The sequence below is a fragment of the Rhinoderma darwinii genome, chromosome 6 (assembly GCF_050947455.1).
Source record: "Rhinoderma darwinii isolate aRhiDar2 chromosome 6, aRhiDar2.hap1, whole genome shotgun sequence".
Classification (NCBI taxonomy): domain Eukaryota; kingdom Metazoa; phylum Chordata; class Amphibia; order Anura; family Rhinodermatidae; genus Rhinoderma; species Rhinoderma darwinii.
In genome coordinates, this window is record NC_134692.1 from 31,411,895 (window position 1) to 31,425,470 (window position 13,576).

The following is a 13,576-nucleotide window of genomic DNA, read 5'->3' on the forward strand; positions in this document are numbered from 1 at the left end:
TCAAGAATTATTTCATAATTTGCTGCTTTTAGCGTCGGCCATTCCTGCTTGTTCGTGTCTTTTTCCAGTAAATAAAATGCCAAGACCACTTGCCAGAACTGCAGTATTCAATAAAGTCTACGTTAAAGCTGTTGTGTAAGTCTTCTGATTGATTGGCCAGCTGAAGGCAATAATAAAACTGTTCTGTTGAGGCGGCCGGATAACGGCTGAAGAAAAGCCAGCTATTGAAATTGCTCTTAGTAAGGAGTTAGACTTTCACAATGAACATCCCTCCTGAACTGGCTTTTGCTCAATTTTAAGCACTTGCGGACCCCTGCGTGATCTGGTAGCTGATGACCATGCTGTTGTAGGCCGAGCCATGTGCCGGAGGCTGTAAGGAAGCGCACAGAGTCCCCTGTAGCGCCATACCATGTAGCTATTGGCACGCTGTTCTGATCTATATGGCACTTTATTATGGAATTGTTCTCCCCTATAAGTAATACTCCCAATTATGCTGTCCGATAAAACATTGCGCTTTTTTTGCCTACAAATGTTTATGGACGAAGTACTGGAGTGTGTATCTTTGGTACTGACCATTTTCAAACTCGAATGGTTATTCTAAATGAACTAAATCAAGGGGCAGTTAAAGTGGTATTCCGGTTGTGAAGTAGGAGATAACTGATAGATCAGCGGGTGTCTGACCACTGGATCGCCGGAACGGGGTATCCAGTTTTCCCCCGTTTGAATGGATCTGCAGTCGATCATGCCTTCTGCTTCTCCATTAACTTTCTATGAGACTGACGGAGATCGCTGAATACAGTGCTTGGCTTTCTCCGTTAGTACTTTAGAAAGTTAAATGGATTGGCAGCAAGCATGTTTGATTGCTGCTCCATTCAAACGGGGGCAAAGGGGTCCTATGGTGATTGGGAAAACTTTTAAAAACTCTTCAACTGGCATACCCTTTTTAATGCATTGCTTTTTGTTCTTGCTCATCATCCTCTCTCCGTAGTGATATTAGTAAGCAACAGTCTAAAAATGTTCACTTTTTTTGTAAACCTCCAATACTAGTCTTCCCCCAAAATTCCATTATGTATTTGTGACTTGTCTTCCTTTACAGCCTTATCCTATATCACTAGTTCAATGGCCTCATCACTGCAGCTTGTTTTTATGCTCCTATGTTGACTGTTTATAAGAAGTACTTACTAAATTTTCTAGCATTCCAATAATGTTTCTTTGAAGGGAAGCGGTCGTCACTTATGCAGCGCATAAAGTGCCGCCATAGCGTTAAACCGAATGGTATTAGGTATTTAAAGATGTCACTCTGAAATGTCCCTTGCAGCAAATAGCAAAATATAAAGTATCACGCGCTACTTGTGTAGAGTCATGAGGCGTTCCCTGGTCTCCTCACTAGTCCTCCAGACAAACCCTTAACCTCTGGCATCAGGGGAAATTATATGATCGGTTGGATTTTCTGTTTTATCCTGTTTCCCATGTTAAGTGTCTAGTGTTTATCGCCTTTTCTATGGAAATAACCTGTTTGGGCTCATGCACATAACTGGATTATGTATTCACGTGAAATAAATCCCAAATACAGTGGTAATGCATTCCTATCAAGGCAGGCAAACCTATATGTCAGGGGTCTTGAATGTGGGACCCCTATTATTAACGCCACATTTTCTAATAGACCCATTTAGAATGGGTTTTCTAAACACATTTAAAACTATATATGAAATTGCACATCTAAATGACTCCTTTATTGAGGGGGTGATGGGCTGGAAGATGTCTCTCCTACAGTTGGTTGGACCTTAACCCGTGGAACCGAAGACCTGAACACCTTCCCTTACCGCATAGGAAAGAGAAGAATCTTGTGCGTCTCAAGGAAGTTTTCCTCCATTGACCTATTTTCACAATGAATGTTTTTCATTTGCAGAACACTTCACCTGCATAGTGAAAGTCCTTTACTCCCTACTGTATATGCAAGCCCTCATGGCAGTCACTGTCCGATTTGGTCTCGAGGACCGAGCAACGTGGAGAGAATCTGGAGCACACAAAAAAGTAGGTGTTTTTGGATATTTATTTTTTATATTTTAGGGCAGTAGAAGCGCTCTGATGGTGAATATCTGCCCATGTTCCTGCTGTCATTGCCAGTTTTATTTTGCTCTTTATTTTAAATAACGATTACATGTGCAAAATCGATGTCTTCTATTTTTGAGAGCCTTTATGTGACGCTCTGCTAGGGAATAAGCTATTAGGAGGAGAGGTGACATTTTTCAGCCATCAGCTCTTATGAAAAGTTTCAGCTCCAAAGGTGCAGAGGTGGCAGAATCATTCATTGTATAATTGATATCCTGACAAGCCGACAGCCTCACAAAATACTTCACTGGCACAAAGGACTGGCGTTTCTGCTCCATCAATGTGCGCGCTACGTCCTGACCTCTGTCCACCCTAAAACAACATTTTAGTTTGTTTTTTTTGTTTTGTTTTTTAACCTAAATCAAAATGTTTATTTCTGTGTGCACTTTAGAGACATTCGGGAAATTTAGTCAAGATTGTTACAAAATGCTGAATTTTAAGTTGTTTTTTTTTTGTTTTGTTTTTTCCCATTTTGTTGTAACTCCCTAGACATGTTAGACCATTTCCTCTTATGCCACGTTTTCACTCGTGTACTTTTTACCAATATTTTGCGCTAGAAAAGGTGCATACAGGTAATACATTTGGCGCATTTTACAAACGCTTCGCTGCACCCTTTTTTCTTAACACTTTTTAAAACTCAAGGAATTTGTCACACCATTTATTACAAAGCTGTTATTATTAAAGGGGCTGCCCCATAAAGACTACCGCTGTCTATACGCCTACATTTAAAAAAAAATGTTTTGAATAAAAATGCTTAGAGGACTTTGTCACCTCTCCTGACATGTCAGTCTTCGTAAATAATTGTACTCCCCATAATATAATAGTTCTGGAATATTCACAATTCTAGAACATTGCCAATTTCTAGGAGGAATAACTGAGTACTAAGAAAAGATGTTCCAGAATTGTTCTTTTATGGGGAATACAAGTATTTAATAAAACCGACATATCCGGAGAGGTGAGAGGTCCTAGCAGGTTGTTAGAGTTGCTGCTTATCTATTTGTAAATCTCTGCTCCTGAGAAAGCTGGATGACCATTACATTTGTTTTATTACGGAGCTTTCATACTTTTGAATCTCCTGCTTTACTATTTCTGCTTAGGCCACATGCACACGACCGTAATTTTGATCCGTAATTGCAGATTAAAATACTGATCCATTCATTTCTATGGCCTGCGGACACCTTTCCGTATAGTGTCTGGGCCTTAGGACATGTCCCATTTTTTTGCGGATCATTTCTATTTTTTTTAATATGCGGACTGTGCACCTATATTTTATAATGGGAGCATGGCCCGCAAATGCGGACGGCTGTGCCCATAATCACGGACTGTGATTACAGCTATGGCCGTGTGCAAAGGGCCTTAAAGAGTAATTCTACTTTTAGAAAACTTCTGACATGTCATAATTTCATGGCAAAGTTTTGATCGGTGGGGGTCTGAGCAATGAGACCCCCACCAATCGCTAAAACTAAGCGCCAGAAGCGCTCGAGTGAGCGCTGAGCCGCTTGGTTTCTGATCGACTTTTCTCACAAAGCCGAGGTAACCGTTTACGGACTCAATAGAAAGTCTATGAGCCCGTACACCAACTGCTCGGCTTTCCGAAAAAAGTTGATCCGAAATAAAGCGATTCCGCGCTAACCCGAGTGTTTCTGCCACTTCGATTTAGCAATCGGTTGGGGTCTCAGTGCTCTAACCCTCACCGATAAATGTGACATGTCAGAAGTTTTCTGGAAGTTTAGTTACCCTTTAAATAGGCTAATCTGCCATTCTAGAGCCTTGGTAAGTCGGTTAAACATCCCACCATTGGAGTTGGAACAGTGTCATATGCATAGTCACCCAGCTCTCCGAGAAACCGATATCCGATAGAAATGACTAAATACATTAGTGAATTACAAGAAGATAATACAAATGGTGGGATTTACGCCACTTCTGTGGAGTTGACAAGTTGCTCATTTCGGTGCACGCTTTTTTTTTTTTTAGTCACAAATTTTGTTGGCGCAGTGGGGGCTGTGTTAGCTGTGAGTGGGCGGAGCCACCAATGCACAGACATTTACTATAATTTACGCCAGAAATTGGCGTAAATTTATAGCTCCTAGCAGACGTAGATTTCCAACTTCTGGCGCGCAGACAGCCTCTTAGTAAATTTTGCACTATTTACTCCAGCGAAGTCTGGATTCAGGCTGGCATATGAAATGCCAGTCTAAGTAAAACTGTCCCAGGTGATTTGTAGGTTTTACCTGCACTTTTGTTGATGTTGCAGTGTTTTAAAATAAAAAGCTCTAGGCCAGACGTCCCCAATTTTTTCTAGCTAACGTGTCACTTTTAAATGTGACAGGTGGTGCTGAGCCTCACTTGGTATTAGAAGTAAAGGTTTAGGAGTTTCATGGATCTTACCCTACTATTAACTGCTGACGTTTATTCATATACGAGCTGCCACTTGTGGATCATAGTATTGTTCTACTGGTTGGGGATAGCTGGTCTAGGACTTACCAATCAAAGCAAGAAGTTTCCTGTTTTTGGGAGATGCCACGTAGTTGCCAGGTTTTACTTGTTATACGTCCCCCATGGAAATAAATTGGGGAGAGAGTAAGTGTAGTGAGCAATCTCATGGGAGTTATTTATCAGGCCTATTTAATCCTATATTTTATATCTGTACGTCTGTTTTTCCATTTAGGGTTTTCTTCCTTATCTTTATTGTTTACTGTCTTTTAGAGGAGAACAGGAACATGTATTTTCTGTTTTGTCCCAGTCAGTTACTTTCCTCTGTGTAGTTGATGCTTTTCGTCAGTGAATGTCAGTAGAGCCGTTATACTGTCCGCTTGATTAACATTTCCAGTAGGGGATATTGACCAACACCTATTATTGTGCTGGACATTCGGAAACCTGACTTTGTTTGCTTTTTTCACTATAATTGGAAAACATTGCTGTTCTAACCTGTCATTTGCTGTTCTCTTATTACCCTTGTCACCTGAAGATCATTTTCGATGATCTTTTTTTGGTCTCTCACTGACAGAGTTTATATTCTCCCGGGAAGTCATGGGAAGCCCTGCTTGGTTTTGTGATTAGTGAATTATCAGGAGGAAAGATATACCAAGAAGAAGAAGAAGCAGAGGATGTTACAAAGGTACGACTACAAGAAGTAGTGACGACAGGTCTGCACCGTGATTGTATTAGCAGGACCCGAGTATAGAAGTTACATAGTTAAAATATATCATTTTTCTCAGGTTCTTCTTCATGTCATAATCTGTAATAGTTGTTTTTTTTTTCTTCTCAGATCTCCTCTACTGCTTGGACTTTACAGTCCATTGAACATCATGTGCAGCAATTTTGTCTGCCCTTCCTGAGGATCACCACCCTTCTCCAGCACCATCTATTTGGTGCAGATATTCCAAGCTGCCAGGTATGATGCCTCATAGTGTCAGAATGTATTTATCACCATACCAGTTGCGCCAAATATTAAAATATATTCTGCATTCTTTCATTGCCTCCCTCTGGCTTGAATTTTTCACCACCTCTGGTAACCTCCCCCCCCACAATCCCAAGATCCAGGGTCAATTGGCAGCCACATCCAGCGGGAGAATTAATGTAGAGATAGCCGTGCATGTTCATTCAGGTCTGTGGGGATTACAGAAAAAGGCTTTCCCATTCCCGAGATAGGTGGCAGTCCCAGAGGCGAGCCTCGCGCCTGTCAGTCATTAATGACATATCTAGTACATATAGAAGAAAAAAAAAACCTTTAAAGGGAACCTGAGGCCTCAAAACTGCTGACCGAGCGATATAGGGGAGGGTATTTTAAACTTTCTTTTTGATCATGTAATTTGCATGACCGGGAAATCCGCGTTTTATTCCCCCGATGCGGCGGTTGCAAGTGCCACTCTCTGCTTTGGGTGACGGCTCTAGACTTCTCCTAATTGGCTGCTAGAGTCAACACTATCAGGAGGCCTCTAGAGCTGTCACTTAGATCAGAGGGGCGGGGCTTGCAGGGGTACTTGTACATCAAGTCCTGCCTCTTTGGCACTTGCAGTCGGTGCGCCAGGGGAATTCATAATAATTTTCTTGGTCATGCAAGTTGCATGACTAAGACAAAAGGTATGTTTACACTTCCCTCCTTTCCCCTTTATTGCTCTGTCGTCAGTTTTGAGGCATCAGACAAGTTAGATTTTAACCAGAAGTACTTTTCTTTCTGTTTCGTCTGAAATAGATAACCTGGTTTTGTCTTCTCTTCTCTATCAATAATAGAAGGGTTTTGCCTTTTTTTACAGGAAGGAGATGAATTTGTTGTCCTTTGCAGCTGCTTAGGAATTCTGCCGTCAATCCTACAATCATCACTAGAGTTCACCAGCGCGACGTGCCTAGACTGGCCGGTCTCTGCATTTGACCTGATATCTCAGTGGTGTTCAGAAGTGATTCTGTTTACAGAAAAGCAACCTGACCAAGTTAATGTATGCAGTGTTTTATTTTTTTGTTGCAATATCACCAAAAAACTAATGTAAAGAGGGTTACTTAAAGAGTCTCTGTCACCACATTATAAGTGGCTTATCTTGTACACGATGTGATCGGCGCTGTAATGTAGATTACAGCAGGTTTTATTTTATTTAGAAAAACGATCATTTTTGACGGAGTTATGACCTATTTTAGCTTTATGCTAATGAGTTTCTTAATGCCCAACTGGGCGTGTTTTTACTTTTTACCAACTGGGCGTTGTACAGAGGAGTGTATGACGCTGACCAATCAGTGACCAATCAGCGTCATACACTTCTCTCCATTTATAATGTGGTGATAGAGCCTCTTTAAAAACATTTTTGTTCTAGGACCTGTTACCATAATGTCCCTGTGGGGACATTAGTTAAAGAAGCTTTGTCTGCTCGCCTGACACATCTTTTTTTTTTAGTAAATACTGTGTAGGGACATATCTCTTTGATAAGGGGAATGGTAACACCCAGTTGTCAATTTATTCATACATTTCTAGAATAACATTGGAACGGCAAAATGCAGCGTTCAAAGGAAAGATGCATTCATTATAAATTAACAAATGTGGAGCACGTATTTACTAATAGACATGTCAGATGAGCTGACTGCTTCTCTTTAAGACAAAGTGATTCTGCAATGTTTATTTTATGGTGTTTTTGTTTTTTTTGGATTTTTTTTTTTTTCAAATCTGTCATACATGTCGCAGGACAAGATTGAGAATGACACAAGTCCTACATAAATATAGTGCACACCGTTTTTCTGCTGCATTAGGCACCCGGCCGTAGCCGTAATCTTGGTCCATGCTTACGGCTACGTACGGCCTCGGACAGTCACCCGCGTTTACGGGGGGTGCTCCTATTATAAAGTATGGGAGCACGGTCTGTACATTCAAACAAATCGGACATGTCCTATTTATTTCGGCTGCTTCCTGCGGCCTGGACACCTTCTCGTAATTATACGGGAAGGTGTCCGTGGGCAATAGAAATGAATGGGTTTGTACTTTGAGCCGCAATTACAGTCCGTAATTGCGGGTCAAAATTACGGGTGTGTGCATGGGGCTTTACATTTGATGATTGTCAGGGCTTATTTACACGAACGTTGAATACATCCGGGTGACGGCCGTTAAAACAACGGCCATCACATGGATGCATGTATTTCAATGGGGCTGTTCACCGTTGTTGGGTCCATTGAAAAATAGAACATTTCCTATTTTCTTCCGTTTTCACGGATCCCTCTATAGACACAGACACAGACACAGACACACACCTTTGTTTTTACCCCCATCATTATATCTATTAATTCTGCATCTCTATTTTCTCAGGCTCTTCTTGTTCAGGAGACTAAGTGGGATTTGCCGCGGCTACTTCAGTTGCCAGAGGTCTACAATACGATTTTCCAATATTATCATAGGAAGGCTTGCAGTGTATGCACTAAAGTTCCCAAAGATCCAGCACTTTGCCTCGTGTGTGGCACATTTGTTTGCCTTAAGGGTCTTTGTTGCAAGCAGCAGAATTTTTGTGAATGTGTTCTGGTAAGATATTGTGTATCTGCGTAACTTTTACCTGAAGATACCTTGCAGGCATTACTAGGATACATGTTCTCCAGTAAGGATTTGAGCAAGCAAACAGCAAGCAAACATCCAATCGATCTTGCAGAGCCCACATGCTAATATGTTCTCCAATTGTGAAAAAGTGCTTCCTGAATTTTAACGTTTTCGTTCTGTGTACCAACTTGAAAGGTCACCTGTCACCAAAGTGCTGATTTTTATGTCTTCAAGCCAATCATACTATCCGAATACATTCTGTGCTATGTGATTTTCTTTCAGTAATTTACACTGCAGCTGCCCTGATTTTTATCTATTATTTTTTAATGAAATTGTTGCTGATGAATATTCATTAGGGACTTCACCCTTGTCCAGCCATCTTAGAATACAAGATTTCGTATTAGACGATTGGTCGTTAATGTGACCTCACGTACATGCTGAGCTACACAGAATCTGATTGGTCAAAACCCTCACTGCAGCTCCACGTTTAAAAGGGTTGTCCCAAGATCAACATTTATCACCTATCCGAAGGATCGCTGGGACTCCTACCAATCACTAGAACAGAGGGTTCCAAGACCCCAGCAGTGAAAAGGATCTTGAATGGAGTGGTGGTCGAGCATGCCGCTCCATTCAGTGTCTATGGGGTTTGCGACCCTGTTCTAGTGATCGGTGGACCCCCTAGTGATGAGACATTTATCACCTATCCTTTGGATAGGTGGTAAATGTTGGTTTTTGCACTACCCATTTAAGACTCATTCTGACTCAAGCAGATTTTTTTATACTCATTCACTTACAAGTGAAAGTTACTTAAAAATGGCACAAAGTTACACACAAAAAAAAGTAAAAGATGTAATTTACCCAAATGTTCGCAAGGGAATATGTCTAAAACTAAGTGACTGAATATGCTTTTGAAATATCAATGATCATATATTTGTGTGTGTGTATAATTTTCTTTGTTTTTATTTTCAACATATTTTATCTTTTATTTGTTTTTTTTAAACCTGTTTATTTGTAAACCTTTTCCAATTTACAAGGGAGTAAAATTCACATGTTTTAGGGTAAAGAAAGTCTTCGTTCACATCTGCGTCGGGGTTCCGTCAGACCTTTCAGTCGGGAACCCAGGAACAGAAACCATGGCTTGCTGTTTGCATTACCATTGATTTCAATGGTAATACTCTTGTTGCAAATGGTTTCCATTTGTCTCCGTGCCGTAAGGTTTCCGTTTTTTTTTTTGGGCTGTATCAATAGCGTAGTCAACTGCGCTATTGATACCGCCATAAAAACTGAAAACCTTACGGAACGGAAACCATTTGCAACGGAAGCATTACCATTAAAATCAATGGTAATGCAAACGGAAAGCTATGGTTTCCGTTCATGGGCTCCCCTGACTGAAAGGTCTGATGGAACCCAGACGCAGATGTGAATTGAGCCTAAGGGTTGCAAATATAGTGTTAATCTACTCTCATACTCTGTTGCTGATTCTTCCATTGCAGCACTCCCAGAACTGTGGTGCCGGTACAGGGATTTTCCTGCTGATCAACGCTTCAGTAATCATCATAATCCGGGGCCACCGGTTCTGCCTCTGGGGTTCAGTATATCTTGATGCACACGGTGAAGAAGACCGAGAACTTAGGTAATAATTAGCGCTAGTTATTACCTTTTTTCTTTTCATTCTTTTGAAACCAGAGCGTCTGTGTAGTGACGGATCCCTGGCATTTATGTATTGGACCTTCCACCACTGGTGCATTGTTATTTGTTTTGTTTCATAATGTTAAATTACTAATGTGCTGTAAAGAAAAAAAAAATGGCTCATTACATCCTTTACCATCTTTTTACAGACGTGGTAAACCTCTTTACATCTGCAAGGAGCGTTACAATGTGCTAGAGCAACAGTGGGTGACGCACACGTTTGATCACATCAATAAGAGATGGGGCCCGCATTACAATGGCCTGTGAAGATCAATGCCATTGCAAATGAAATTGCTTTCAAGAAGCAAAGGGCTTCCTAAAGAAAGAGGCTGCTGGCCCGATCCCTGCCGCCATAAAGCTTTTTAGTGATTAGGTGCTATTGTACTAATAACAAGACGTCCCTGCAAGCACTGGAAGAGCTCGGTAAAGGAGAAAGAAGCCTGCGAAGCAACGCTACGGCCGGCGTGGTCCTGAAAGCACAATGAATACTGAATGTTTAAGGCGCATCTCCGCTTGTTTATGTAGAATATTTCTCTATTTTCTTGTACCTTTTTTTTTATTTTTAATGTCTTGCATCTGGCTACATCCTTATGTGTGGAATTGTATAGTCACCTGAGGCTTTACTGACGCACACAGTGCACGGCTCCGTACAACAGGCCAGCATTAGCGTTTATTAGCGCCGCTTTGTATACCACCTCGCTGGTAATCTATCTCCAGTACAAGCCGTCAGATCGGGAGGGGGGGGGGGGGATTGTTGTGAATATACTGTGCCGTGATGAATTGTGATATTTAAGTTTTTGGGATTTGGAGCTTTACCTGTCATACTACTCCACCATACTAAAGCGATCGTTTAGTGTGGCCGAGTGCATTAGTTTCATTTGCCAAGTGGGACTGCACTTTTAAATGTTTGATAAGCTCACTGTAAACTAATCTATTAAGGTGTCCTTTTTGGTTTGAGTGTTCATATGTAATTAGAAATCCATTGTAAAACACATTCTGTTTCCTGTGAAATATTGTATAGTTACAGATGTTATTAATGACTATTTTAAATTGAAATGTAATCATATATAAATATTACTGTATGTGTGTATAGAAAAAAAAAATACATGCATTCAGGGACATATAAATAAGTGCGTTATTTGTCCAGAGGGTCTGCGGAAAGCTTTTTTTTAGGCTTTGCTAAAAACTGAATTCATTCTCAGGAATTTTAGACTCTCGCTAGATAAGAAATTCAAATGTGATATTGGATTGCTGTTTTCTTTCATTTACCCTCACCGTTATGTTCTTTCTGCAAGGGTAAGTACTTTGTTGTATGCAGTGAACTAGGCTTATATGACATCCGAGCAAGACGCGGTCATCTAGGTCTTGTAAAAATGTAGAAAACAATAAAAAAGGTCATCTAATCTGAATCCTGAATGATTTTCACTGTGGGTGATTGTAGTAGATATTAGGAGGTTGCTCTATAACTTGGTCTCCCATCAGCTCTGCTCAATTCTGTATATCCGTGGTCTGCAAAATGTGGCTCTCCAGCTCTTGTAAAACTACAACTCCAAGCATGACCTGATGGCTGGGAGTTGTAGTCTCAACTGGAAAGCTACATCCGTCAGCCAATCTTTAGTTTACAGAGACGTCCAACTAAAAGTGTGAACGACAGTGCTCCTGAACTCTTAGGAATGGTTATAATGTATAAGTATTTCTCTTTTGCCTTCAGCGCCTTCTATCTTCAGGGGCTGGTATAGGAATTTGCCATCTTACAGCTACTACTGTCAGTGATGTTAGCACTTTTTTCCCTCTCCCTGTTATTTTTGGCAGTCACACATGTCCCAGCTGCCTGCTATTTATTTAAAGCCACCTTAATTTGTAGCTTTTAAGATTGCAATGTTTTCTCCCCAACAGAAAAACAAAACCATGACTGCTGGGTTCTGTAGTTACGATATCTGTAAGGCCTCATGCACCCAGCCGGGCCACGATTGCGGGCACGGCCAACCACGGACAGCTGGCGGCATTTTCGGCCCGTGCTTTCATACAAAGTATGGGAGCACGGACCGTAAAAAGCAAAAGATACCCTATCTTTTGCAGTACACTTCTACGGAGCAGACACCTTCCCGTAAATAAACGAGAAGGTATCCGTAATTGCGGTCCGCAATTACAGATTCATTTTATGGTCGTGTGCATGGGGCCTAAGAGGAAATAGCTAGTTTCTCCTACTTTTGGATTTGACAAATATAAATAGCAGGCGGCCTAGGACATGAAAGTGTGAAAAAAAGCAAGAAATTAAATTTTTTGCAAGAAAATTTAGCAGTTTTATTGTACAATCTGAGACACTTATCCTGACTGTGTGTGTGTGTGTGTGTATATATATATATATATATATATATATATATATATGTGTATTGTGAGAAACTGGACATGGACTGCACAATCCACAATATATACGTTGATCTGAGCCGCTAGGCATAATTTAGAAACATGAACATGAGGTTCTTTGTAAACATTTTGATCAAACTGTATAAGTCCACCTACCATTTCACGGTGACCTCTTTAAAGTGGGTCCCTACTATCGGCTGCAGCACTGCAGGGCGGCCCTCGCCACCGCAGCACCGCTCCCGCAGAGGGAGCAACCCAGTGGTCCAAAAGCACCCATGCTAACAGACCGTGCCTTGGCTCTGGGCCACGTCCCCCCACAAGTGCAGCACTACAGCAACAGACAGCACCACAACATGTGAACAGATGGAATGAGCTCACCTTGTCATGCGCCCCCAGTGGCCAACTGAGAGCAAGAGCAGGAACACTTATGTGGTCATTCCTGAATTAAAATCAGCTGGGTATTTTTTCAAATATATGAAAAGAGGTTACTTACTAATGTACTTTCATTTTTAATTCTGTACTGAATCATGTAGTTCAAACCCGGTGAAGTGTTACCAGATGTACTGTAGTTTTCCTAATATTAATGACGTGCCGACACAGCCCCACGTGACTGAGGGCATATATGGACAGTGATGTCAGGAGCAGAGCTGGAGTCCCAGGCAGAGCGCTAGAGGCTCTGCTCCAGGACTCTGGTGTAAGGGACTTCCCCCGCTGTCCATATATGGACAGTGATGTCAGGGTGTTCCCTAGAGCCGTGGAGCAGAGCCTATACTAGCGCTCGGTGCGGGACTCTAGCTCTGCTCCTGATATCACTATCCATATATGAACAGCGATGTCACGAGCAGCGCTATGAACTGACCCTTAGAGTGAGGAGGCTTGAGTGCGCGCATGTCAACATAGTGCCTCCCCCTTAGCAACCGTTCTCCGTAGAATCCATAGCCAGCGTCTGATGTTGCTGGCTACGGATTCCAACTGACAATGAGCTGGGACTGTCACAGTAAGAGAGGGAAGAAGACTACAGCTTACAGTAAGAAGTGTTATATATGTTTAAAAAAAAAAATATTGTTAAAAGGAACATATATATATATATATATATATATATATATCTTTAATTATCAAAACACTAACAGAAAAAATGGTTTGTTTCCCAGAATTGAAACCAGATAGGAAAAGCATGAGCTTACAAATTTACCTGCTTCATGGTTGATTGAAAATTGTAAGGTTTTGTAATTATTGTAATGGGTTCATGTACTATTGTTGGTTGTGGTTAGGGCTCCCCGGCGGCATGGGGATCACCTGTGAGTCACCGTAAAATTGCGCCATTACTGTGACACCTGCGTGACCGCAATCACCTGTTCGGTCACAACTTTCTCTTTGAGGTTGCAGTAATGTTAGGATTGT

General features: G+C 41.3%; 1 protein-coding gene across 2 annotated transcripts in view; it reads left to right on the top strand.

Moving 5' to 3' along the window:
• The window catches only part of UBR3 (ubiquitin protein ligase E3 component n-recognin 3), a 136,750-nt gene extending 125,533 nt beyond the window's left edge, over positions 1-11,217 (top strand). For both annotated transcript variants that reach the window (XM_075829428.1, XM_075829429.1), the window contains exons 33-39: positions 1,910-2,034; positions 5,120-5,230; positions 5,381-5,506; positions 6,369-6,548; positions 7,898-8,107; positions 9,613-9,752; positions 9,958-11,217. In XM_075829428.1, the coding sequence (XP_075685543.1) occupies positions 1,910-2,034; positions 5,120-5,230; positions 5,381-5,506; positions 6,369-6,548; positions 7,898-8,107; positions 9,613-9,752; positions 9,958-10,075 (1,010 nt within the window). In that variant the 3' untranslated portion in view covers positions 10,076-11,217. The remainder of the gene's footprint in view (positions 1-1,909; positions 2,035-5,119; positions 5,231-5,380; positions 5,507-6,368; positions 6,549-7,897; positions 8,108-9,612; positions 9,753-9,957) is intronic.
• Positions 11,218-13,576: the final 2,359 nt, after the last annotated feature.